Raw genomic sequence first — 24,705 nt, 5'->3', positions numbered from 1 at the left:
ATGAATAATATTGACTTGATGATTAGGAAAGGTATTTGCTGTTTCCTTTCAGACGTAAAACAACCACCCAATGGAAAAAACTGTGTGTGAGAACACTGAGGTAGCACTAAATCCATGCCAATATATCTGATAATGCTTCTTTTAGTTCCTCTGTCTAACATCACACGCATTATATTTTGGCATGGTTAGCAGCTGTCACCCTTCCTGCCACAGATTCTTCTCAATCTGCCAAGATGTAGATATTCTGCTTAGAATTGTGCAGTTCACAAATTGTTACAGTATGTTTCCTGTGCTAAAATTTTGATATTGTATTATTCTTTGTTCTGCAATTCTAAGCATCGCTTACTTGTCCCCAGTAAGAAGACTGAATAAACTAGTTTTTAAGAAAAATGATGTGAGATTAAGTAGTATTTTAACCCAGTTCTTATAGGGCTGGCCAGTTGTATGAACATGAGGACACACAAAACAGGAGCAGATTGGGCTTATTTGCCCCATGAGTCTGCTCTGCCATTCAATAAGATCGTAGCTGATCTGTTCGGGTGTTGAATTTCACATTTCCAACCGTCCCCCAAACATTTTTGCTTCAGTTAACCAACTGGAATTTTTCGACCCCTCCCTGAAAAATATTCGATTGCTTCCACTGTCTTCTGAGTCAGAGAGTTCCATCGTCACACAATCTTCCGGAGAAAATAATTTTCCTCATCTCTACTGAGAATATCTCAAAACAATATCTCCTAATTCAGCTCAGAGGAAGGGTCACCGGACCCAAAACATTAACTCTGTTTTTCCCTTCACAGATGCTGCCTGACCTACTGAGCTTTTCCAGCAACTTTGTTTTTGTCTCCTAATTCTGGATTCGCCCATCTTTTCTTGTCCACTTTGTCAAACTGTTCGGGATCTTACGTGCTTCCACCAGGTCACACTTCACTCTTCTAAACCCCAGTGTGACCAAATCCAGTCTATTCATCATGCTTTGACAACCTGCTCATTCCAGGTATCAATCTAATAAGTCTCCCTGAACTGCCTCCAGTGTACTTCCATCCTAATCTGTTATTTCAGGCTACTGATCACAAGTCAGTCTTGATCAGCTTACAGATTGCCAGCAAGCTTAGTAATTCTACACAATACATTTATACCCTCCCCAGAAATTAAAATACTCCACCATTAAAGGAAACTGCTCATCTTTTAATAATCTGCATGGGGGCGGCACAGCGCCAGGGACCTGGGTTCAATTCCAGCCTTGGGTGACTGTCTGTGTGGAGTTTGCACATTCTCCCTGTGTCCATGTGGGTTTCCTCCGAGTGCTCTGGTTTCCTCCCACAGTCCAAACATGTGCAGGTTAGATGGATTGGCCATGGGAAATACAGGGTTACAGGGTTTGGGTGGGGGGGGGGGGTGGTGAATCAGGGTGGGATGCTCTTCAGAGAGTTGATGTGGATTTTTTGGGCCGAATTCCCACACTGGAGGGATTCTATGATAATCACAAACAATGCTCTTCATGGATCTTGACAGTGTTTCTGGTAACTCATGTTGAAGCCTCTATAATGGTTTTATTTTATCTGGATTCATTCTCAAACTTTACATTAATCACAATATCTTCCATTCACTGTCCATTTATCGGAACCACAGCAAAATTCCACTAGTTGACATATTATCTTTAATGTAGCAAAACTCCCATGATGCTCCAGATTTAGAGCACAGATGTGAGCACGGTTTATAAGGAAGGAACAGAAAGTGTCAATGAGTTGGGAATTTAAGACAGTTTAGAATGCAGGAAGATATTTCATCAGTTGAAAGCTATTAGGGAAGAAATTTCATAGTGTGAAGATGAAATGGTGGTAAGTTATGCCACTGAAGGAGGGGTAATGGGACAGCGAAACACACAGAATGTTTGAGCCGGAAAAGCAAGATGATGTGGGCAGAAATGCAAAGCTGAAGGAGGTTGAAGAGGTAGTGATAAATTGAGGCTCTGGAGGGATGTCGAGTGAATACTTTGGGATCAATGCATTAAGGAATGGGGGTTAGCAAGAATAGAGAGGATAATTCAGCAGTAGCTTGTACAAGATGGGACACTATGTCAACAATTAGTTTATATTGTAACAAAACTGGGAGTCAAGTAAGGAGGGCATTGGAAAATTGTGTCTAAAAGTTACAAAAGGAGAGTTGAAATTTATTTTTAAACTTTTACAGATAATGTACCCAGGAGCTAACAAATGGAAGAATATGAGGGGATGTGGGAGGTAAAGATGGAGCATTGGAACACACAAGGGGCAATCAGTCAGACTTCAAAATAGAAACTTTTGAAGGAGATACTTTGGAACTTTTGGAAAATTAGGAAATGATCAGTGAACAGGTAGTACCATGGACCTGGATCATTGAGGAGAAGCAATGCTGAGGGAATGATATGATCCACTGTGCCAAAAGACTCAGAGAGAATGAAGAGGGTATTATATTTACAGTCAGGCAATTATTGGTGATTTTAACCAAAGTGGTCTTAGGGGTATGGACAGTGCAAAACACATCGAACAGATGTGCATGTTATTATCAAGAATTGTCTCTCAATTTGAGGATGAAATCTACTCATGTGACTAAGCTGGTCAATTCTCAACTGATAGGTACATGGGACAGGATATCCCACAAAATAGTGGAACGCAGAGTGCGAGATTAATTTCCTTTTCTTTGCCTCTCTGTTGCTGCTCTGTCTCATCAATTAGACGAGAATCAAAGCATGAGCCAGCCACATGGAGAAGATGCAGCCATTTTGACTGAACAGTAGCAAGTTCCTCACAATCATCAATATCAATGCTGTACATCAAAGAAAGCTTCAGATTACCTTTGAAATATTTGCCCTGAAATTCTGGCATTTGGAGAGTTCAGAAGACAGAAACCTGATGGGAAATACACCTTTTATAGTGCCCAGTCCGCTGAAGTTGATTTGGCAGGATATTTTCCTGAATGCTTGTGGAAATGCTTTAAAAACGACATTGTTCAATCTCCCCTCCCCCTACCGCATCCCAAAACCAGCCCAGCTCACCCCCACCTCCCTAACCTGTCCTCCTTCCCACCTATCCCCTCCTCCCACCTCAAGCCCCACACCCACCTCCTACCTGCTAACCTCATCCCGCCCCCTTAACCTGTCTGTCCTCCCTGGACTGACCTATCCCTTCCCTAACTCCCCAACTACACTCACCTTTACTGGCTCCATCTCCACCTCTTTGACCGGTCTATCTCTTCTCCACCTATCTTCTCCTCTATTCATCTTCTATCCACCTCCCCCTCTCTCCCTATTTATTTCAGAACCCCCATCCCCTCCCCCATTTCTGAAGAAGGGTCTTGGCCCAAAACGTCAACCTTCCTGCTTGGCCTGCTGTGTTCATTTAGCTCTACACCTTGTTTTCTCAGGTTCTCCAGCATCTGCAGTTCCTACTATCTCTGTAATTTGGTTGATGTTCTTTTCTGTGAATGTGAGGATTTGTGCGACACATTGCTGGTGAAATTTGACTCATGCTCTTACATGTTATTGATGCAGAGTCTAGGTCTCACTACAGGAGCACGGTGAGAACTATTCTGTACGGCCGAGCTTTTGGTAATTTGTGAATATGAGCAGGGAGTGTCGCAAGAGATATTTGGATAATGTCAAAACATTTCTGAACCACAGGCAGAATGGCACATGGGGCATGAGACAAAGTTGGAAAGGTTAGTGAATATATTAGCTGAACAGGAAGCATATGTAGGAATATGAGGAGAAGGCATGTGATTGGTAGTAGGTGAACTGCTTCCTTGAAGAACCAGCGCAGATATGATGGGGAGAAAAAGTCTCCCTTTGTGATTGGGGATCATAGATTTTTTTTTTCATATCAGCTCTATTTTACTTTTCCCCAGTCCCAACATAGGTTAAAATTAAATTTATCCAGTGTCTAGTGAAAAGATCTATTTTATCTCTTCAACATATTTTGTGAAAATTTTTTCAGGCTGTTATGATTGTAATGAAAATAACCATCAACATTCAACATTAACCTAGACTTTAATTCCTGAGGCTTCAAAGGACCAAAAAAAACGTTTAAAGAAAGCAGACTGCTGACCTAAAATGGCTGCTGTGATCGCCTAATAAAACCAGCTGCATCAGAATTATGACATCAATCAAGAAGGTCTGAAACGCAGTGAATCGTCAAAAAATTTGCTTTGTTCACACATTGATCACAACTTCACATGTTGAAGACGAAAGTTATCCGCTGAATGTTCAATTTGGAAAAGACAATCAATCCATATTCTGATTTTTCAAATGAACCATGTTTCAGTGGTTTGCTTTGAGAAACGAAGACAGAAAAATAAAACAACATGAACTGAACACAGCAAGGAATTTGGAAAGCTTCTGTCCCCCAATCTCAATCTCATCAAATCAGCACTGGTGGGAAAAAAGGAAAATCTCAGAATTGAAAAGGTTTCACATGCTTCACCACTATTGGGAAAACAGGACGGCCGCATAACAGTTGGGACTCAAATTTCACTCTAGCAACTCAAAAACAAAATTGTAAATTGCAGCTGCCTCTTTCTACGGGCACTGTATCTCTCCTCACTTTCTTCTTTAGTGAGTTCCCTACATTCTTGCTTGTATGTTTGCTGTCACTTTTATTTCTTCTCCAGTAATAAAACTCAACTGTCTTTCTTTAGAATTCAATAATCACACCAGCTGCAGTTAAAACTGGACAAGTCAGAGCCCAGAGTAAAACCTGGCCTGATAGTTCATAAATTTTAGTTCAGTAATTTGTTTAACATAATAATCAATCACTGAACATATTCACATGAAGCTACTAAGGTATTTTTAACAAAAAAAGTATTGCAGAAAAGAAAGAATAAAAATAAGCTCTATCTAACACAATTTGGGAAGAATTTATAATAAATAATGTAACTAAATTAATCATCCCTTTCCCAGTACAAGTCTTTACAGACATTACACCCTAATGAACTATCACTCCCATCGTCATTTCTCATTTTCTTATTGACCTGACAGGGTCAAAAGACTTTTCTTTTGGTGAATCTCTGGACAGGTAGCAGGCATGATTCTCACCAATACTTTCTCTCTCTCTCTCTCTCTCTCACACACACAGAGAGAGAGAGAACTTGAATTCTAAAAAAGAACTTGGGGCTTTCCCCAACTTTGTGTATTTGAACTTCCAAGACAGCTTAAGATTTATTTCCAGCTCTGGTGGCCTTGAAACTGACAAAACTAAACTGTCCTTCTGCTGGTCTGAATCTTTTTCCCTCTGAACTGGTCCTGCTTAGGTCATAAGCCTTAAGGTACTGAACACTTCAAGAACTATCACACCAAATGATTTGTTTGGGCATTTATCTTAAATCACAAGATCTCTCAGGTATGCTGTTTTGACTCAATTCTTAAAAATGTCTCTTCCCTTGGGAAATAAAGTAGCTTTCATAGAACTGAAAAGTAAAAATCCATTTAACTTTAGAAGCCAAGTTTGCAAATTACAATTTATGTTAACTACTAATAGTTGCCTCTTCTTCATTTTGGATCTGCTTAACAATGTTTACTTGAAGTATGGCAGCTACGTACTAAAAAAGAAAAATAAAACAATTTATCGTGACTGACAGACAGAGCGTTAAAGAGGAAGAGAGCTATGAACCCTCCCACCCAACCTTATTGTCACAAGTCCACAATCCTTCCCAGTTAAATTGCAAAGATATTTGCAAGGATTTTGTGGAAGCATATTTCCTCTTTAGCAACTATAACTTGAGTTTTTCACTGACCAGTAATTGAAGCCACTTACTTCCATTTTAAAAAATTGTGATTGTGAGTTTTCCATTACTTTGACAAAAATAATATTCATTCCATTTGTCCCAGTAAGTAACCAAGTAGAGGGTTGGTTAGCTCAATGGCTGGTCTGCAATGCAATGTGACGCCAACAAAAAAGAAAACAAGCATAGAAATTGCTTGAAAAGCAGGATTGGCAGTATCTTTGGAAGGAAGTTTTGGGTCCAGTGACCCTTCTTCAGAACATTGTGGGTTCAATTCCTATACCACCTGCGGTTACCATGAAGGACTGTTCTTCTCAACCTCTCCCATCACCTGAGGTACGTTGGACCTCAGATTACTCCACCACCGGTCATCTCTCTCGAATGAATGAGGAGCCCTATTGTGGTGCGTCATGGCAACTTTACCTATTCCTTGTAGTTGAGGAACAATTAATTCCAAAAGCAAATTATACAGAAATGTACTTGTGTGGAATCAAACTATGCATGCATTTTTTCGTTTAATTTGGTGGCAATTTATTAGTGCACACATACAAACAACTATCTTATATCATCTGTTGGAAGACTATGTGGCCATACAATATAATTGGATGCGATAAGTTACCAAAGAAGCCACCATGTGGTGAGATGTCTCATCATCAATAATTTCCACTATGTGATTAGCTGGAATAAAAACTGAATGACGGCAATGGAGAAATCAGTTTGATGGGAATGAGAAACACGTACTTTGAACAGACAATAAGATTTGGCTGATTAAATCTGTAAGTAAATACGTAGCTCACACTTTTCAACATTTTATTCAGCAGCTTCATATGTGTTTAAATGTTGTTTGAAACAAAATGAATTATATTGTAGCAGACTGGTTTATGATGTGCAGTTCTGCCTTTATTGGAGTTACATAGAACATGAAGCAGCTGCATGACTTACAACTGTATAAATACATGACATGCAAGGTTGTGAGAAATAAAGCATATAGCGTGTAACTTGAATGCCAACAACAACCAACCATTGAAAAAAATTTCCTGTTCTTTTGAACAATATCTAGCTCCAAATTGCAAAGATATATTGATATACGTTCTGACATTGTTCCTGTAAGTAGATTGTTTAACCCTAGGCCCGAAGGAAATGCCTTTTATATGGCATATAAATCATCTTTCACGTAACAAATATGATTTATGCTTCTATCAAACACCAGCAAAAAACATTGTGTCTCACACAGTATTCTCCAATTGTGGAGTCAGCTTCATTTTTTTTGCCAAGTCATTAATCCTGTAGCACACATTATTTAAATAGATGATTTTTTTTAAAAAAGACTGGCATCTATGGTGATGTTAAATGAATGGACTTAAAATCATTTTACAAATAAATTTTAGAAACTGAGGAAGGATTGCCAGCCCTGAAACATTAACACTGATCTTTCCTTCACAGATGCCGCCAGACCTGCTGAGCTTTTCCAGCAACTTTGTTTGTGTTCCTGAATTTTAGAAACTGATCTGATTTGGAATCTGCTCCTTTGAACATGTATCACCAAAAAGCTACCTGCACCACATCAACTGGGCCCCACTCTCCTCCCCGTAACCATTCTTTACTCCAGGATGAACTAAGAAAGCAAACATCACCTCTGGATTTTTTGCTTCACTATCTGCATCTCTTTAAACCTCCCTCTCTCACTCACTTCCAATGAGCAGTATGGGTAGCTCCTGGGCAGATCAACTATTCTGTCACATTACTCCCTCCCCAAATTCACTTGCCCACTAAGTCAAATATTTCCTAGCCCCCAGATCTCCCCGTCTTGAAGCTCTATCAATATCAGATCTCCTCTTTTGCCTATCCAGAAGACTTTGCCGACAAAATCTGTTGCCTCCCTGTACTCTCAACCCCAGTAGTGCAAGCAGGAGAAAGCATTGGTTATATTGTAACATTGAAGAGAAAAAAGGCTTGTTCAAGTTTAGACTACAGTTTAAGCATTTTCTAGGGAAATATGGTACTACCCTCAAAGAAATATATTCATTAAATCTACTGCACTGCATTTGATCACAACAGTTTATCATTATGTAAACATTTCAATGTTTACCATCAGTTTCTAATTTACTCCACAATGCTTTAACAACGTTCACTAATCTAATTCTGTACGTGGCATTGTAATTCAATGTAATCATTTCCTTTTTGGTTGTTGGCATCACATTTAGAGATTACATATGCTTGCGACTATGTGTTAAAAGCTCAAAATTGACGCCAGACTGCTGTATGCTTTGACCACATTTCATGCTATTCAACACGATGAGCTAAGACCCACCACAGATAACGTTAAATGGGCTATTGATCTGATGGAGCTTAAGCGATATTTCTTGAGCAATGAAAGAAATGATACACAAGTTTTTTCACCTGAGGGCTAAATAATTATGCATTGTAGTAGTTAACAGATGCTAAATAAGCTAAATGGACAGGAGAATATTCTGCATCCACAGAGCAGATTGTAGAACAGTGTTATTGATTGCATTTTTCTTGTTGTGCACTGGTCTTCATTTGAGTTTGTTTCCTTAACCATTATGTAGCAGTTTCTTTTTCAATATAACCTCCCACATCTATCAAATTATGTGAAAGCATTTTGGGGTATACTTACTGCTAGTCACTAGGACAGTAGACTAAGACTTGCCTCTCCAACATTAATTTGCCACTAATACATACCAACACTAACGTATGGTCATTATCTTGTTTTCCTTCATGTTCTACCCATAACAATGTCCTTCAGGGTTCTGCTTGACCAATTTCTATGTTGTGAATCAAAAGGTATAGAATCTTCAGATTTGAGAAACTGGTTACCCTATCCAACATTAAAGCATTAGTTTCCAGTACAGAATGAGTCTTTTAATTTTACCACAGGCTTCAGAATTCAAATGTTGGAACCACATTGTGATGCAGAGCATCCAGTTGATGAAAGCAATCTTCCCAGAGGAAGCAACTTAATTCTCAATTAAAGACAGCAGGCAGGCTATTGATGCTACCAAGCCAGATGGCCAGCATTTCAGAAGTCTCTGCAGTCTCAATGGAGAGGTTGGTGTGGTTGAACAGGCAGGAGATTTCATGGGGGTCACAAAATAGCGCTGCCTGTAAAGGTGTGAAAATAAATATTTCAAGAGTGGGTGAAAGGCAGTAGGTCCTTAGGGATAAAGGAATGCCCTTCTTCTTGGGATGCCTTTCACCACTCACTTTGGAAGATGGAGGTTCTGCTGACTGTAAAGAGATTGCCTCAATCAAGCTAGCAGAATCCTCATGTGGTGGGGGAATGTGGCACTCTTCCATCTTCATTGCACAAACTGGTTGCCATCAACCTTGGAATGGGAAAGGAATCTGCACTGCTGTCCATCAACAGCAAACTAACCAATTGTTGAGTCATCCTGATGCTGTTCCTCCCTGTTGTTCTGACACCACTGCCTTGACAGGGCTGGAAAAATTCTGCCTCTTATGTTTGCAGGCCTTTGTCAAAGCATTGTACCTTCATAAGTTCCAAATATTTATTTAATTTTCTTTAATATAATGCAACGGTCTCAGCCACAACCACAGCCCACTAACAATTGTGATCAGAGATAATGGGAACTGCAGATGCTGGAGAATCCAAGATAACAAAGTGTGAAGCTGGATGAACACAGCAGGTCAAGCAGCATCTCAGGAGCACAAAAGCTGACGTTTTGGGCCTAGACCCTTTCTGATCCTCTCTGATGAAGGGTCTAGGCCCAAAACGTCAGCTTTTGTGCTCCTAAGATGCTGCTTGGCCTGCTGTGCTCATTCAGCTTCACACTTTGTTATCACACACTAATAATACTCTGTAAAGAAACTTCTGTCAATATCTCTCCTCATTCTCTTAATAATAATTAAAATTTAGCTTCTCCTCATCACTGTAAGACAAATAAAATACTATTTATCTACAGTCTATCACAGCTGTCAACTGTTGTACTCCAAATATTGTACATAGATCAATTACTGTTTCTTAGATTTTATATATTCTTACACATTCCGCACCTTTTGCAATGGAATTCAGTATTCTGTTACTTGCTTTAATGGTCTCATCTATCTGTCAATATGCCTAAGAAAGTTTCAGCATTTAAAGCCTCTCCCACCCTAGTGAGTTCATGCCAAGTACTTGGCATTTTGATGTTGTCCTAACAAAATGGAAAATGAGTCATATTTTTGTATTCCTTGACTCTGAGTAAGCAACCAGCCAAACTCCCATGGCTTCACCAGGACTACTCTACAGCCAGCTAGGCTGAGAATGCTTCATCGTAGGCCAACTTAGAAACACTGCCATTTTTGCCATTTGCCTAATAGAAAAATGCCATAACTCTTTTATGTGCCTCCAAACAACCTGCCTGAGATAATAAACCAAGCTTATGTACATTTAAAGAGATACAAGCGGTATTATGAGAAAGACTGAAAATAGTGCTGGAGAATTGATGGGTAAATCAGGTGATTCATACATATATGAAAAGACAAATGCAGATGTTCAGGAATTTGTAGACCAATTAACCAGAGCAGTCGGAGAAAGTTATTGGAACCCTTACTCAAGAATGAAACAGAAAATATTTTGACACTGAAAATTTGACACAGAAATTCCAAAAGGCTTGTTGCGCGTTTCAATTAATTAATTGATAAAGCAACAGAAAAGCAGATTAGGGTAATACACTGGGTATCATGTATTTAGATTGCCAAAAAGTTTTCAATAAGAGATCACATAATAAATTCATGTTAAAATATGAATTTATGGAATCAAAAAACCAGTTGCAGAATGGATAACAAATTGGCTAATTGCAGCCAAATGAACTTCAATTACACAGCCAGCAACCCCAGAGAAGACAGCCATACTGAACCCTGCCGCATCTTCACTATTCCCCCAGACCTTCCACTAACTGAGGACGAACGGTCAGTCCGTAGTAAGGGGCGCACCTTTGTCCCCCTACAACCACACATCAACGAATACCAGTCACGGTTGGACATAGAACAGTTTTTCCGCCGCCTTCGCCTCCACGCCTACTTCTTCAACCAGGAACCTAACCCTCCCTCCACTGACCCCTTCACCCGCTTCCAACACAAGTCCTCCTCCTGGACATCACCCCCAGGCCGCCTACCTTCCCTCGACCTCTTCATCTCTAACTACCGTCGAGACATTAACCGCCCAACCTCTCCACCCCTCTCACCCACTCCAACCTCTCCCCTGCAGAACGGGCAGCCCTCCGCTCCAACCCCAACCTCACCATCAAACCCGCAGACAAGGGTGGCGCAGTGGTAGTATGGCGCACTGACCTCTACATCGCTGAGGCCAAACGCCAACTCTCCGACACCATCTCCTACCGCCCTCTCGATCATGACCCCACACCCAAGCACCAAACCATCATCTCCAACACCATTCATGACCTCACCACCTCAGGGGACCTCCCACCCACAGCCTCCAACCTCACTGTTCCCCAACCCCGCACAGCCCATTTCTATCTCCTTCCCAAAATCCACAAACCTGCCTACCCTGGTCGACCCATTGTCTCAGCCTGCTCCTGCCCAACCGAACTCATCTCCACCTATCTGGACTCCATTTTCTCCCCTTTGGTCCAGGAACTCCCTACCTACATCCGTGACACCACCCACGCCGTCCACCTCCTCCAGGACTTCCAATTCCCTGGCCCCCAACACCTCATTTTCACCATGGACGTCCAGTCCCTATACACCTGTATTCCGCATGCAGATGGCCTCTAGGCCCTCCGCTTCTTCCTGTCCCACAGGCCCGAACAGTCCCCCTCCACCGACACCCTCATCCGCCTAGCCGAACTCGTCCTCACCCTCAACAACTTCTCTTTCGACTCCTCCCACTAATTTCAGACTAAAGGGGTGGCCATGGGCATCTGCATGGGCCCCAGCTATGCCTGCCTCTTTGTAGGTTACGTGGAACAGTCCCTCTTCCACACCTACACAGGCCCCAAACCTCACCTCTTCCTCCATTACATTGATGACTGTATTGGCGCCGCCTCTTGCTCCCCAGAGGAGCTCGAACAGTTCATCCACTTCACCAACACCTTCCACCCCAACCTTCAGTTCACCTGGGCCATCTCCAGCACATCCCTCACCTTCCTGGACCTCTCAGTCTCCATCTCAGGCAACCAGCTTGTAACTGATGTCCATTTCAAGCCCACCGACTCCCACAGCTACTTAGAATACACCTCCTCCCACCCACCCTCCGGCAAAAATTCCATCCCCTATTCCCAATTCCTCCGCCTCCGCCGCATCTGCTCCCACGATGAGGCATTCCACTCCCGCACATCCCAGATGTCCAAGTTCATCAAGGACCGCAACGTCCCCCCCCCCCCACAGTGGTCGAGAACGCCCTTGACCGCGTCTCCCACATTTCCCGCAACACACCCCTCACACCCCGCCCCCGCCACAACTGCCCAAAGAGGATCCCCCTCCTTCTCACACACCACCCCACCAACCTCCGGATACAACGCATCATCCTCCGACACTTCCGCCATCTACAATCCGACCCCACCACCCAAGACACTTTTCCATCCCACTCCTGTCTGCTTTCCGGAGAGACCACTCTCTCCGTGACTCCCTTGTTCGCTCCACACTGCCCTCCAACCCCACCACACCCGGCACTTTCCCCTGCAACCGCAGGAAATGTTACACTTGCCCCCACACCTCCTCCCTCACCCCTATCCCAGGCCCCAAGATGACTTTCCATTTTGAGCCGAGGTTCACCTGCACATCTGCCAATGTGGTATACTGCATCCCCTGTACCCGGTGTGGCTTCCTCTACATTGGGGAAACCAAGCGGAGGCTTGGGGACCGCTTTGCAGAACACCTCCGCTCGGTTCGCAATAAACAACTGCACCTCCCAGTCGCAAACCATTTCCACTCCCCCTCCCATTCGCTAGATGACATGTCCATCATGGGCCTCCTGCAGTGCCACAATGATGCCACCCAAAGGTTGCAGGAACAGCAACTCATATTCTGCTTGGGAACGCTGCAGCCCAATGGTATCAATGCGGACTTCACCAGCTTCAAAATCTCCCCTCCACCCACCGCATCCCAAAACCAGCCCAGTTCGTCCCCTCCCCCCACTGCACCACACAACCAGCCCCGCTCTTCCCCTCCACCCACTGCATCCCAAAACCAGCCCAGCCTGTCTCTGCCTCCCTAACCTGTTCTTCCTCTCACCCATCCCTTCCTCACACCCCAAGCCGCACCTCCATCTCCTACCTACTAACCTCATCCCACCTCCTTGACCTGTCCGTCTTCCCTGGACTGACCTATCCCCGCCCTACCTCCCCACCTATACTCTCTCCACCTATCGTCTTTTCTCTCCATCTTCGGTCCGCCTCCCCCTCTCTCCCTATTTATTCCAGAACCCTCTCCCCTTCCCCCTTTTCTGATGAAGGGTCTAGGCCCGAAACGTCAGCTTTTGTGCTCCTGAGATGCTGCTGGGCCTGCTGTGTTCATCCAGCCTCACATTTCATTATCTTGAAATTCAATGTAAATACCTGCAAGGTGGTTTATTTTGTAGGAAGATTAAATATTCCTTAGAAAATGCGTAAGCAAATGGGGTGGATGAACAGAGGGATGTGGGATGGGGATGCAAGGGGATTTGAAAATCATTCTAAGTAATAATGTCTGATAATAAAGCCAGTCAAACAATAAATAACAAAGGACCGGCGTTAATTTCTTGAAGGAAACAATGAAAAAAATTTGCCACATGGAATTAAGTCTCGAAGTGAAGTCTAACCTGATGGTTGGGTGGCAGACAACGAGCAAATGAAAAAAAACACAAAGAACTGCAGATACTGGAAATCAGAAACAAAAACAGAAACTTCTGGGAAAACTCAGCAGATCTGACCAGACGCATGCTGATGTTTGGAGTCCAGCGACACTGCTTCAGAACAAACAGAAATAACAAATGGAATTCAAGTTGGAGAAGTGTGAGGTAATGCATGCGGAGAAGTTAAACCAGGCAAAGCTTACACAATAGAAGTGGGAATACTGAGGGTTTTGGAGTGCATTTCCACACCGCTAAGGTTGTTAACAAGGCATGTGGAATAACTTCCTTCATTAGGCCAAGGTACAGCGAGATAATGTAGGAACTGTACAAATCATTAAAGAGGCTACAATCTTGGAGTACTGCGCACAGTTCTGGTCACCTGATTACACAAAGGATGTAATTGACCTAGAGAGAGTATAGATGAAGTTTGCAAGAATGTTGCCAGGATTGTAAAAATGCAGCTACAAGGAAAGATTGGATAGACTAAGGCTGTTCTCCATCGAACAGAACAGGCTGAGGGAGATTCAAATGAGATATACAAAATTAGCGTTAGAAGAGAAGTCCAATGACTAAGGGCATTTATTTAAAGTCCTTAAAGATCCGGGGGGGGGGGAATGAAGAAACCCCTTTTTTCACCCAGAGGTTGGCAGAGGGCCTGGAACTCTGCTGAGAGGGTGGTCGAGGGAGAAACTCATGACTCATTTAAAAGGTGCTCCAGTATTGAAGTCTGCAAGGCTACAGATCAAATGTTGGAAACCAGACTAACTGGCACAGACACAATGGCCTTTTCTTGTGCTGTGAGCTTTCTATGATTCAGTTCAGGCTGCCAAACTTTAGAAAGGGTGCTGAAAAGATTTATGAGGATTGGTCCAGGAATGAGCAACCTCAGTTCCCCGGATAGTTTGGAGAAGCTGGGATTGTCCTCTGTGGAGAGGATAGACAAAGAGGATTGATAGATTGTTAAAAATCATGAGGGTGTCGAGACAGAGTAGACAGTGGAAACCATTTCTTTTAATAATAGGGTTGGGAACCACAGGACACAATTTTAAAGTGAAAGTCAAGAGAGACAAAAGCACTATCAGAAGACTTTTTTTTAAATCAAAGGGAATCATTAGATTCTGAAATGCCTTACTTGGGAGGATGGGTTAGTTATGGCTTTCAGAGAAAAATTAGCGAAGCACCTAAGGAAAAGAAAATTGTACAGTTGAGGAAAGAGTTGCAGAGTGTGACTGGACTACAGTTGTATCTGCAGACAGCTGGCACGAATGCTTGGGGCCTAATGGTCTCATTCTGTGCTGTAACAATTGATTGATTCGATACCACTTATGGAGTATTGTGAAGTGATCGGGTATCCATATTTTAAAAAGGATAAGGAGGGACTAAAAAATACACAAAATTAATTTATTAGAATGGCCACTACAATATCCATTAAGAAAGACTACAGATTGATATTTCATGCTCCAGAAGCAAAGATAGAGGAGTGGCCTGAGTTCTTAAATATTATGAAATCATTTGATAACATGGATGTAAATAAGGTATAAAAAGTTACTGGAAAAGCTCAGCAGGTCTGGCAGCATCTGCGAAGGAAAACACAGAGTTAATGTTTCAGGTCCAGTGACCCTTCCTCAGAACTTTTGAGGTCTGAGTTCTTGGACCCGGACCTGAAACATTGACTCTGTGTTTTCCTTCACAGATGCTGCCAGACCTGCTGAGCTTTTCCAGCAAATTTGTTTTTGGTCCTGATTTACAGAATCCGCAGTTCTTATGTGAATAAACATTTCCACTTACAGATGTGACTGGAACTAATGGTCATAAATATAAGATGGTCACTGATAAATTCAATACAGAATTTAGGAGAAAGCCTTTTATTTAGCTAGTTAGAATGCAGAACGTGCTATCACAAGGGCCAATTAAGGTGAGTAGTGTAAGTGCATTTAAGGGAAAATTAAATGAGCATGAAATAGAAGAAGATATAAAAGAATTTGTTGTTCAAGTTAGAAACAGTAAGTTGAAGGAGACATCATGAAACCTAAACAGCAGCATAGATTTGTTGGACCCAATCACCTATTTCTGTGTTGTAAATACTTCGTACTTTGTAATGTCCAGATATCAGATGACAAAATAAAACAAAGACCTGCAAATGCTGGAGATGTGAAACAAAAACAGAAATTGCGAGAGAAATTCAGCAAGTCTGGTAGTATCTGTGGAAAGAAAGCAGAGTTAACATTTCAAAACGGTGACTCTTTATCAAACCCATAATCATGAAGTGTCACTGGACTCAAAATGCTAACTCTGCTTTCTTCCCACAGACCTATTGAGTTTCACCAGCAATTTCTGTTTTTGTATTTGACGACAAATAACATTTTATTACAAATGTAAAACCATCTTGAAATGTTGCATTATTTTCTATCCTGCACAACTAACTTGCAGCTTTCTACTCTCAAAATTTCCTGACCAAATGTCAAATAAATATTTAATACCCTGAGCTTTAGACTACATCACAATTAATATTAAACAGATCACAACTCCACCATTGTAGCCTAGTCTATATTTCTAACGCATTCTTAAAATATGGGGGTCGGATAATTGTTCATCCCAACAGCCCTAAGAATGAGATGGCAAGCCTTCTTCTCTATGCACACCAGTCTATGACATGAACATGTTTTTATAATGTTATTAGATACGAAATTCCAAATGTCAATCAGTGAAAATGAAGGAACGGTGATAAATGACTAACTCAGAAATGTGTACATCTTGGATGGGCTTGTAGTAGATGTTCCATCTTTCAGTTGCCCTAATATGCTAATTGGTAGAAGTGTCAGATCTAGAGAAGCATCAAAGTCTGTTCAAAGGTTGCTGAAGTGTATCCTGTGGAAAACAAACATGGTACAACCAGGAGACTGTTAGGTAATTGAATCGAGGCCAATCAAGGGGATCACATTTTCCTTTTAGATGTTGAGTTTGTCACAGCTTAATTCATCCAAGCAACTAGGGTGACATGGCGGTTCAGTGGTTAGCACTGCTGCCTCACAGCTCCAGGAACCTGGGTTTGAATCAACCCTCAGGCGACTGTCTGTGTGGAGTTTACACACATTCTCCCTGTGTCTGCATGGGTTTCCTCCCAGTGCTCCAGTTTCCTCCCTCATTTCAAAGATGTGCAGGTGAGGTGGATTGTCCATGCTAAATTTCCCATAGGTTCAGGGATGAGTAGATTGGGTGGGTTATGGGGGGGATGGGTCTGGTTGGGATGCTCTGATGGTTGGTGTAGACTTGTTGGACCGAAGGGCCTGTTTCCAAACTGCAGGGATTATATGAACTGGAAAGTATTCTCTCTCACTCCTGGGTACCCACATGGGCCCCAATTATGCCTGCCTATTTTTGGGGCATGTAGAATATTCCTTAATAACTCTTAAAATAATGCATGAAGAAGTAAGAACCTGCAGGGGACAAGACAAGAAGGAAGTAAGGAGAGGGGGTAGGAAGAGAAATCATTCCTCTTGGTTTTAATTGTCATTGGTTCAGTCCTCCAAGGTCATTCTTCACCCTAGATGGTCCTGTTGGCACCTGTATGGGGCCTTTATAGACTATGCATTAATTTTGAAACTTAACTTGAAATTGAAAATAATGAAACTAATCTTATAAAGGGTGTCCTCCCTGGTTTCACAACCATTGCCATTTGCCACAGTTGCTGTCCACTTACAATGCTGCCAGGCATTTCTTCCACCTTATCTTGGGAATCAGCCATGTGCTCCTGGTTTTCTCAGTTGACTACTGTCTCCTCTGTAACAGCTGCCTAGCTGGAACTGGGAAACTAGCCAATTGTGCTTCAAACTGTTTATTTATTTAATTACAATTTTGTTGACAAATCCTCTCTCACCAGCACCACCTTCCACATGCATACCGTCCTTTTATCGCTTCCTACTTCCCTAAATCATTCTTCTCATCCTGTCCCTCAACACCATCTCCATTGCCTTGCAAGCTATAATTAGGAATATAGGACTTAGGAGCAAGAGTGGGTCACTCAGCCCTTTCAGCCTATTCCACCATCAATAACCTATGGTTGACCAAGTTGTCATTTCAACTCCATTTTCTTGTCTGTCCCCAGCCCTGTCCCATAACCCTCAGTCCTTTATCTATTTATTCAGTTATGACCTTTTTGAGTTGATGGTAATGATACAGTAAGTGTTTTAAACAATGTAAAGGTAGTTCATAAGTCATGGTAGGTAGAAGCTGATATTCCTAAAGGGGTTTTTTTTCATGCACCATTTGAAAGGAATGCACAATAAACCATAGATAACAAGGTGCAGAACTGGATGAACACAGCAGGCAAAGCAACATCAGAGGATCAGGAAAGCTGATGTTTTGGGCCTGGACCCTTCTTCAAAAAAATACAAGAAAAAAAACAATAATCCTTTATGGTTTAAGTACACTCAGAACAATGTTAAGAAAGTATTTTTGTTATATTTCTGGGTAAGTGTGGAAAATTCATTCACAGAGTGGGGCACGTTCCCCTTGATAGAGGTGAAAAAAAGGGTATATATTCAGGGTGATTGACACACCCTCTTCCAGCCAACGACCAATTAAATCTCCACAAAGCAATCTATGGGCGACTTTCCCAAACTGCCATTAATGAGGGCCTTAAGTATTCAACGAGCAGACAATTAAAGGCTTCAACCTGCCACCAGCCCAATTACCTGCCTTCCTAGCAACAGAGAAAACAGTTACTCTCCTGACAGGACAATCAAGAAAGTCTGTCTGCTGGGTCATGGAGGTACCTATTTTCCCTGGTTTGGGAAATTGCTGGCATATTTGGGGAAAATGGGTGGCCATTGAAAGTCACACCTCCAAGTGCACCCTGGCCCTGGCAACTCAAAGTAGCTCCCACTGTACAATTGCGCCACCCAGAAGAACATCACTTTCTAGAGAGGCTCTTCATGGCTAGGACTCCAGCAACACCCTCTCGCTCTCAGTGATAAACAATCAGAGGATGCAGCTGAGTTACCTTTGAAGCTGTTCACCCTAACACTTAGTGGAAAAATGACTAAATCCAGCTCACATTTTCATTTTGTTAGGCTCCAATTCTTGCCATGATAATTGTCCTGCACAGCACATGTCTTTCCCCAAAGTCAACACTGGGAAAGGACTCAGGAAAAGTACTGTGTCATGTGCTCAATCGGGACCCAGACACAATCTTCCAAGTTCTCTAATACAATTACTGAACATTTAGTTTCACAGTTAAAGTCAAACAAGCAGTTAAAAAATTAAAATAGGATCCTCTGGCAAAGCTTTGATCCAGTTAGGTTAATTTTGTTCTCAAAGGAATGCTTTCCAACAAACAACTGATGTACCATGGAGCTTGGAGCCAAATTTTAGTTATTTAAAGCATTTTGTGCCCTTATTTTGTAATCGCTGACGTACACTTAGCAATTACACTGCAAGCATTTTAAATAACTGCACCCAACCTCAAACCTTACTTACTTCCAGATCCGCTTGATCTCCAAACCATCACCAAAATGATTCCAGACCTTAGTCTTGTTCCCACATCCTGTGCTGCCTCTTCTAATAACAAATGTTACCTCAATCAGAAGATGGCCATAAGAGGTTAATTATCTAGGTCCAGTGAAAGACTGATCCATGAGGAAGAATTGCCTCACTGTGGGAGTTATGTCTAAGATCTTCAGTTAGGTCCAGTCAACCATCTGATAACAGTAAAACAGCAACACTGTTATAAATTTTTGAGATTCCACAAACCACAGAGGATGTCATATGACACACTCTGTTTGACTTTTGTACAACTGATGCTTTATTTCCTGTATAATTAAGAATCACTAACTACTCAATACATGAAAAATGAATTCCCATTTATCAGTCTTGCATAAATATTTAGATGGCTTCCGTTTCTGTAGTTACCCCATGTCTCAGGATCGTATTCATATTGCTCCTGAATGTCACAATCAACAAGCCATGTGACTGTGACAAAGGTGGAAGACATTTGTTTTTGCCCTTCTAGAATTGTTTGCAACCTTTGACACGGGTGACCACACCAAGCATCTCCAAGAACTGTCCACCATCATCTCACTGGGTAGAATTGCATTCTCCTGACTCCATTTTCATTAGGCGAACTGCAGCCAGGCAGCTTCTCAAACAAAAAATAGCTCTGTAATGATGGCCTCAGTTTCAAAGCAAATCCACTGATGCCTACATGCTCAACGAACCCAATAGGGACATTCATTGGCAGCACTGGGAGCGGCTTTGCTGATTTCCTGTAGCCACTTCAGGAACCCAGGAGCCATGGACGGAACAAAGGATGAATTTTGTCTTCACCTTGTCTCAATTATTTCTTTTTATATTTCTGTAGGTCACCGGATTATGCTGACTTACACATTTCCCACTGTATTTTCATAAATACAAGTAACAATAAATTACTGTTCTAATCTATTATAACCTGCCTTGTAATCTATGGACATTGACCAAAATTTTCTGAGCTGTTCAACGATTGCCACCCAACACTGCACACATCATAGCTGGATTCATAAAATTTACATTCATTTCACAAAGGAAGTAACTAGTCAGTTGCTCAAAACATAACAGTATGTTAGGAGGTCTAGTGTTTTTCTGCTAACATTTCAGCACGTTCCTGCAATTTCATTCAACGTATATTAATTACTCTGAGGAGTATGTTTTCCTGTTTTCACTAAATGATAGTTGCCTGGCTCTTTATGTTTAAAAGCCAAGCAACATGCACATATAATGTTCAGTCAATTCCTGAAGTAAATTCATCAGAGATAGAGAGCTGTGTTTTTATTCCTCAGGATGGCAGGGCAAGTATTTCTGATCTCATTGGCTGCCATTCTAATATTATCACTCAGCACTTCATTCGAGAATAATGAGGTGATAGCTCCTGGGTCATGGCTGGGCTACCTGACCGCATTTCATCAACAACAACAGACCACATGTATCCTGTGCAGCAAGTCTTACTCATTACACTGACAACCGTTTTTATCAGATTTGAGGAAAAAGACAGAATTACTTAGTGGAGCCACCAAAGTAAACAAATGCAGCTTGTGAGAATCATGACTTTTACTTAAAATAAATGAACAATATGGAACTACCACCCATTTTCCCCAAATATGCCAGCAATTTGCATTTATGTCGCACCTTTACGGCAGTAAAATTTCTAAAGGCATTTTACAGAAGAAATGAATATAATTCATACCAGGTCAAGGAAGAAAATATTAGTACAGGTTACAGAAACCTTAAGCAAAGGTACAAATTTTAAGGACATCCTAGCAAAGGTAGAGGCATACATTACGAAAACAGATCATCTGGTCATTGTCCAATTGCTATTTTTGAGACTTGAAGTGTACAAATCTGTTGCCAATTTTGCTTACATTATATTAATGACTACACATCAACAGTAATCCATTTGCAATGGAAGTGTTTTGGGATATCCTGTGGTTATTAAAGACCCTATATGCATGAAATGTTCTTCTTTATTAGGCGAAAATACAGAGCTGGCCATTGGTATGCAATGCTTGCAACACACAAAAAAACAGAAATCCACTGCGTTTGAATCAGTTATGTGGATTGCAAAGTCATTATTTTTATTTTGTATTTTGTAACAGCAAGAGACAATTATGAAGCAGGATGCAGGGGGTTGGCTTAAAAATGAGAAGGGTGCAACCACGCATGAGTGCTGTTACACTATTACCTCTATGGTCAGCAGTTTCCAATTCATGGTGATATATAGGTGACTGTAGAACTTTTGAGTTACAAAATTACAGAATTGTCATGGTGCAGGAGGCCATTTAGTCCATTATGCCTGCATTGGCTCGTCAAATAAACATTACTGTTTAGTACCAATCTCCTGCTTTATCCCCATACACTTGCACACTACACCCATCCAAATAATCTACCAATGCCTGCTTGAATACCTCATTTGAAATTGCCTCAACCACATTCTCAGGCAGTTCATTCTGTATATTAATTACTCACAGTGTGATTCTTTTTTCTCACATCACCCTTGCTTCTTTTGCACATCACTGAATCCACAATCTCTCATTCTTGTTCCTTTTATGTGCAGGAATAGCTTCTACCTTATTCAGCCTTCACATAATTTTTAAAATATCTATGAGGTCTCCTCTCAGCCTTTTTCTCTCCAAGGAGAACAGTCCCAACCTCTTCAATCTATCCTCATAATCGAAGTTTCTTATTCCTGGAACTATTCCTGTAAATCACTCTCTCCAAAATATTCACATCCTTCCTATAATGTGACACCCACAACTGCACACAATATTCCACATGTGTGTAACAACAGGGTCCTATTCCAGTTTGACATCACCCCCTTACTCTTGTATTTTATGTCTCTAATAATAAAGCCGAGGACACTGTATGCTTTATTAACAGCTCTTTTCACCTGTCCTGCCACTTTCAATGATCTGTGCAAATATACTCCCACGTACATTATAAGAAGGATGTGGAAGCTTTGGAAAGGGTGCAGAGGAGATTTACTAGGATGTTGCCTGGTATGGAGGGAAGGTCTTACGAGGAAAGGCTGAGGGACTTGAGGCTGTTTTCATTAGAGAGAAGAAGGTTGAGAGGTGACTTAATTGAAACATATAAAATAATCAGCGGGTTAGATAGGGTGGATAGGGAGAGCCTTTTTCCTAGGATGGTGACGGCGAGCATGAGGAGGCATAGCTTTAAATTGAGGGGTAAAAGATATAGGACAGACGTCAGAGGTAGTTTCTTTACTCAGAGAGTAGTAAGGGAATGGAACGCTTTGCCTGCAACAGTAGTAGATTCGCCAACTTTAGGTACAGTTAAGTCGTCATTGGACAAGCATATGGACGTACATGGAATAGTGTAGGTTAAATGGGGTTCAGATCGGTATGACAGGTCGGCACAACATCGAGGGCCGAAGAGCCTGTACTGTGCTGTAATGTTCTATGTACCACTGCTCCTGCACCCCATTTAGAATTGTACCCACTATTTTATACTGTCTTTCAGTGCTCTTCTGACCAAAACGCAACACCTCACACTTCTCTGCAATGAACCTCATTTGGCTGTTATGCTCTCACTCCACCAGCTTGTCAATGTCTTTTTGGAGTTTTTCACTTTTCTCCTCAGTTTACAGTTCTTCCAACTTTCACATCACCTGCAAACTTTGAAATTAGCTCCTATATACAAAGATCCAGCTTACTATTATGTGTCAGGTAAAGTGAGGATCCAGTTCTCAGCTTCTCTGCATTGGTGTATCATTTCGTATTTCCCATTTCACTGAAACAAGGGAACACAGCTAGGCTATTCGACACCCTTGAGACTATTTCATCATTCTGATACACCATTGTTATTATTATATCGCATTTTCCTATATCTAATTTTCATCCATATCCCATCAGTTTAACAAAAATCTACCAAGCTCAGTTTTAAGTTAGCCATTCATCCAAAGTGCTATGGTGAGGGTGGGGTTTTAGGAAATCCCAGATTCTGATTATCCTTTGTGTTAAAAAGAAATGCTTCCTGATTTCATTTCAAACTGGTCTAACCGTATTTTAACATTTGAGGTCCAACATCCAATGAAATGGGCCTGTAAGACCATGGATAAAGAAATTTCAACGAAAATGATTAACACCTATTACTTCCAAATAGGAGAGATCTTCTGCAGCTGTTAAACATGTTTTTAAATGATAACAACAAATTGAGTTTTCTAGTTTTACTTCAAATCGCTGAGATATATACAGGGCTAGTACAGTTAGCATCCAAACCTTAAACGCATCCATTAACATTTTGTTTGGGTAAGATAATCCTAACACATTACAACAGTCCCTTTATTAGCTGCTATTTGGGCTGCCAAGATCTCAATATGGCAGCCAGGATGTGTACACATATTTCCGGCCGAAAGTGCATCATCTGCCACAGTGGATGCTTTAAACAGTTTTTAGGTACTTTTGCATACGTTGATAAGAGCACCACACTAGTATGTTGCTCGCTTGGGATCCTGTGCTGAGACCAAATAAGAAGACATGTAACGTTGTGAAAAATGGAGCTAGAATGAGCAGGCATGCAATTGCTGAGGCTATATTAAAGGAACTGATCTTGCACACAACATTGTCTCTGAATGGCCTTCACTTCTATCCCTTCTGCATTCCTGATTTTGCTTCACTGCTGTGAAAACAAGATTATCACTCACTTTGCTGTAAATATTGACTCATATGCACTGAATTATTCTTTCCTCTCAGCCATTTTGTTCTCATTATTTATAACAACGATACTTAATTTGCCGCTTTACCTTCGTAATAGTCTCAAGGTGCTTCATAGGAGAATTATCAAACAAAATTTGTCACTGAGCCACATAACACAACAGTAGCGTAGATGACCAAAGCTTGGCTAAAGAAGTAGGTTTTAAGCAGGTGGTGTCGGCAGTGGGACATCATTTGTCTGACAATATTGACAGATAATGTTTCTACATATTTTAAACAAACTAAGTGGCTCATAATTTGTCTTGTTGTGATACTGAAACAGTGATCATTGGTGATGGGATCTTTATCGCATCAAAAAACTTATTTTATGTATAGGGAGGATTAAGGGACCAATGGCCCTCAGAGTCCAAACACTGTAGGAATGCAACTATCCTATAGGGAGCCAACCACCTCAAGCTGGTTTCTGCGATGGACAGCCACTTCCAGCAATCTTTGGATCTGCTGGAGAAGCAAACACACCACCCCCCAGCACTCCAGCCATTCGCCCTCAAGATGAAAGCATGGCGACAAGAGGACAGGGATCCTGCAGCACACTCCATATGCCCCTACCTCACAAGAGACAGGACAGTGCCAGGAGGCACCCAGATAGAGGAGGAACCACACAAAGACCACTTCAGAAGTCTCCTCTTTGAACAGTCCAGTGGTTTCCAGATGCTCCAACCTATCTGGCCCCTTCTGACTTTTGGGAATTCAAGCCAAGTAGGGTCAACACCTCTTGCTAGAAGATCTGCAGCATGTCAGGGTCCTCAGGACATGAATGCCCACAGGGTATTCAGATCAAACCTCTGCTGAGCAGGAACCCTTCATCCCAGCTGTGGAACCATGGGCAAACAAAAGATAGAAAAACCTTGGCGGGCACTCGTGGCATTTTTGGCG

At 41.7% G+C, this 24,705-nt stretch overlaps 2 protein-coding genes across 6 annotated transcripts in view; one reads left to right on the top strand and one right to left on the bottom strand.

The window, feature by feature from the left end:
- cmss1 (cms1 ribosomal small subunit homolog) overlaps positions 1-24,705 on the bottom strand; it is a 323,071-nt gene that overhangs the window by 185,256 nt on the left and 113,110 nt on the right. Inside the window, exon 1 of one of the 4 annotated variants that reach the window (XM_048540831.2) lies at positions 19,046-19,217. The exons of the other annotated variants lie outside the window; for them this stretch is intronic. Coding sequence (XP_048396788.1) covers positions 19,046-19,073 — 28 coding nt within the window. The 5' untranslated portion in view covers positions 19,074-19,217. Of the gene's footprint in view, positions 1-19,045; positions 19,218-24,705 lie in introns of those variants that run through there. 4 annotated transcript variants of the gene reach the window in all.
- filip1l (filamin A interacting protein 1-like) overlaps positions 1-24,705 on the top strand; it is a 245,810-nt gene that overhangs the window by 120,625 nt on the left and 100,480 nt on the right. The window lies entirely within an intron of this gene.

Source organism: Stegostoma tigrinum, chromosome 12 (assembly GCF_030684315.1).
Source record: "Stegostoma tigrinum isolate sSteTig4 chromosome 12, sSteTig4.hap1, whole genome shotgun sequence".
NCBI lineage: Eukaryota > Metazoa > Chordata > Chondrichthyes > Orectolobiformes > Stegostomatidae > Stegostoma > Stegostoma tigrinum.
This window is presented reverse-complemented; position numbering and strand designations above follow the sequence as displayed.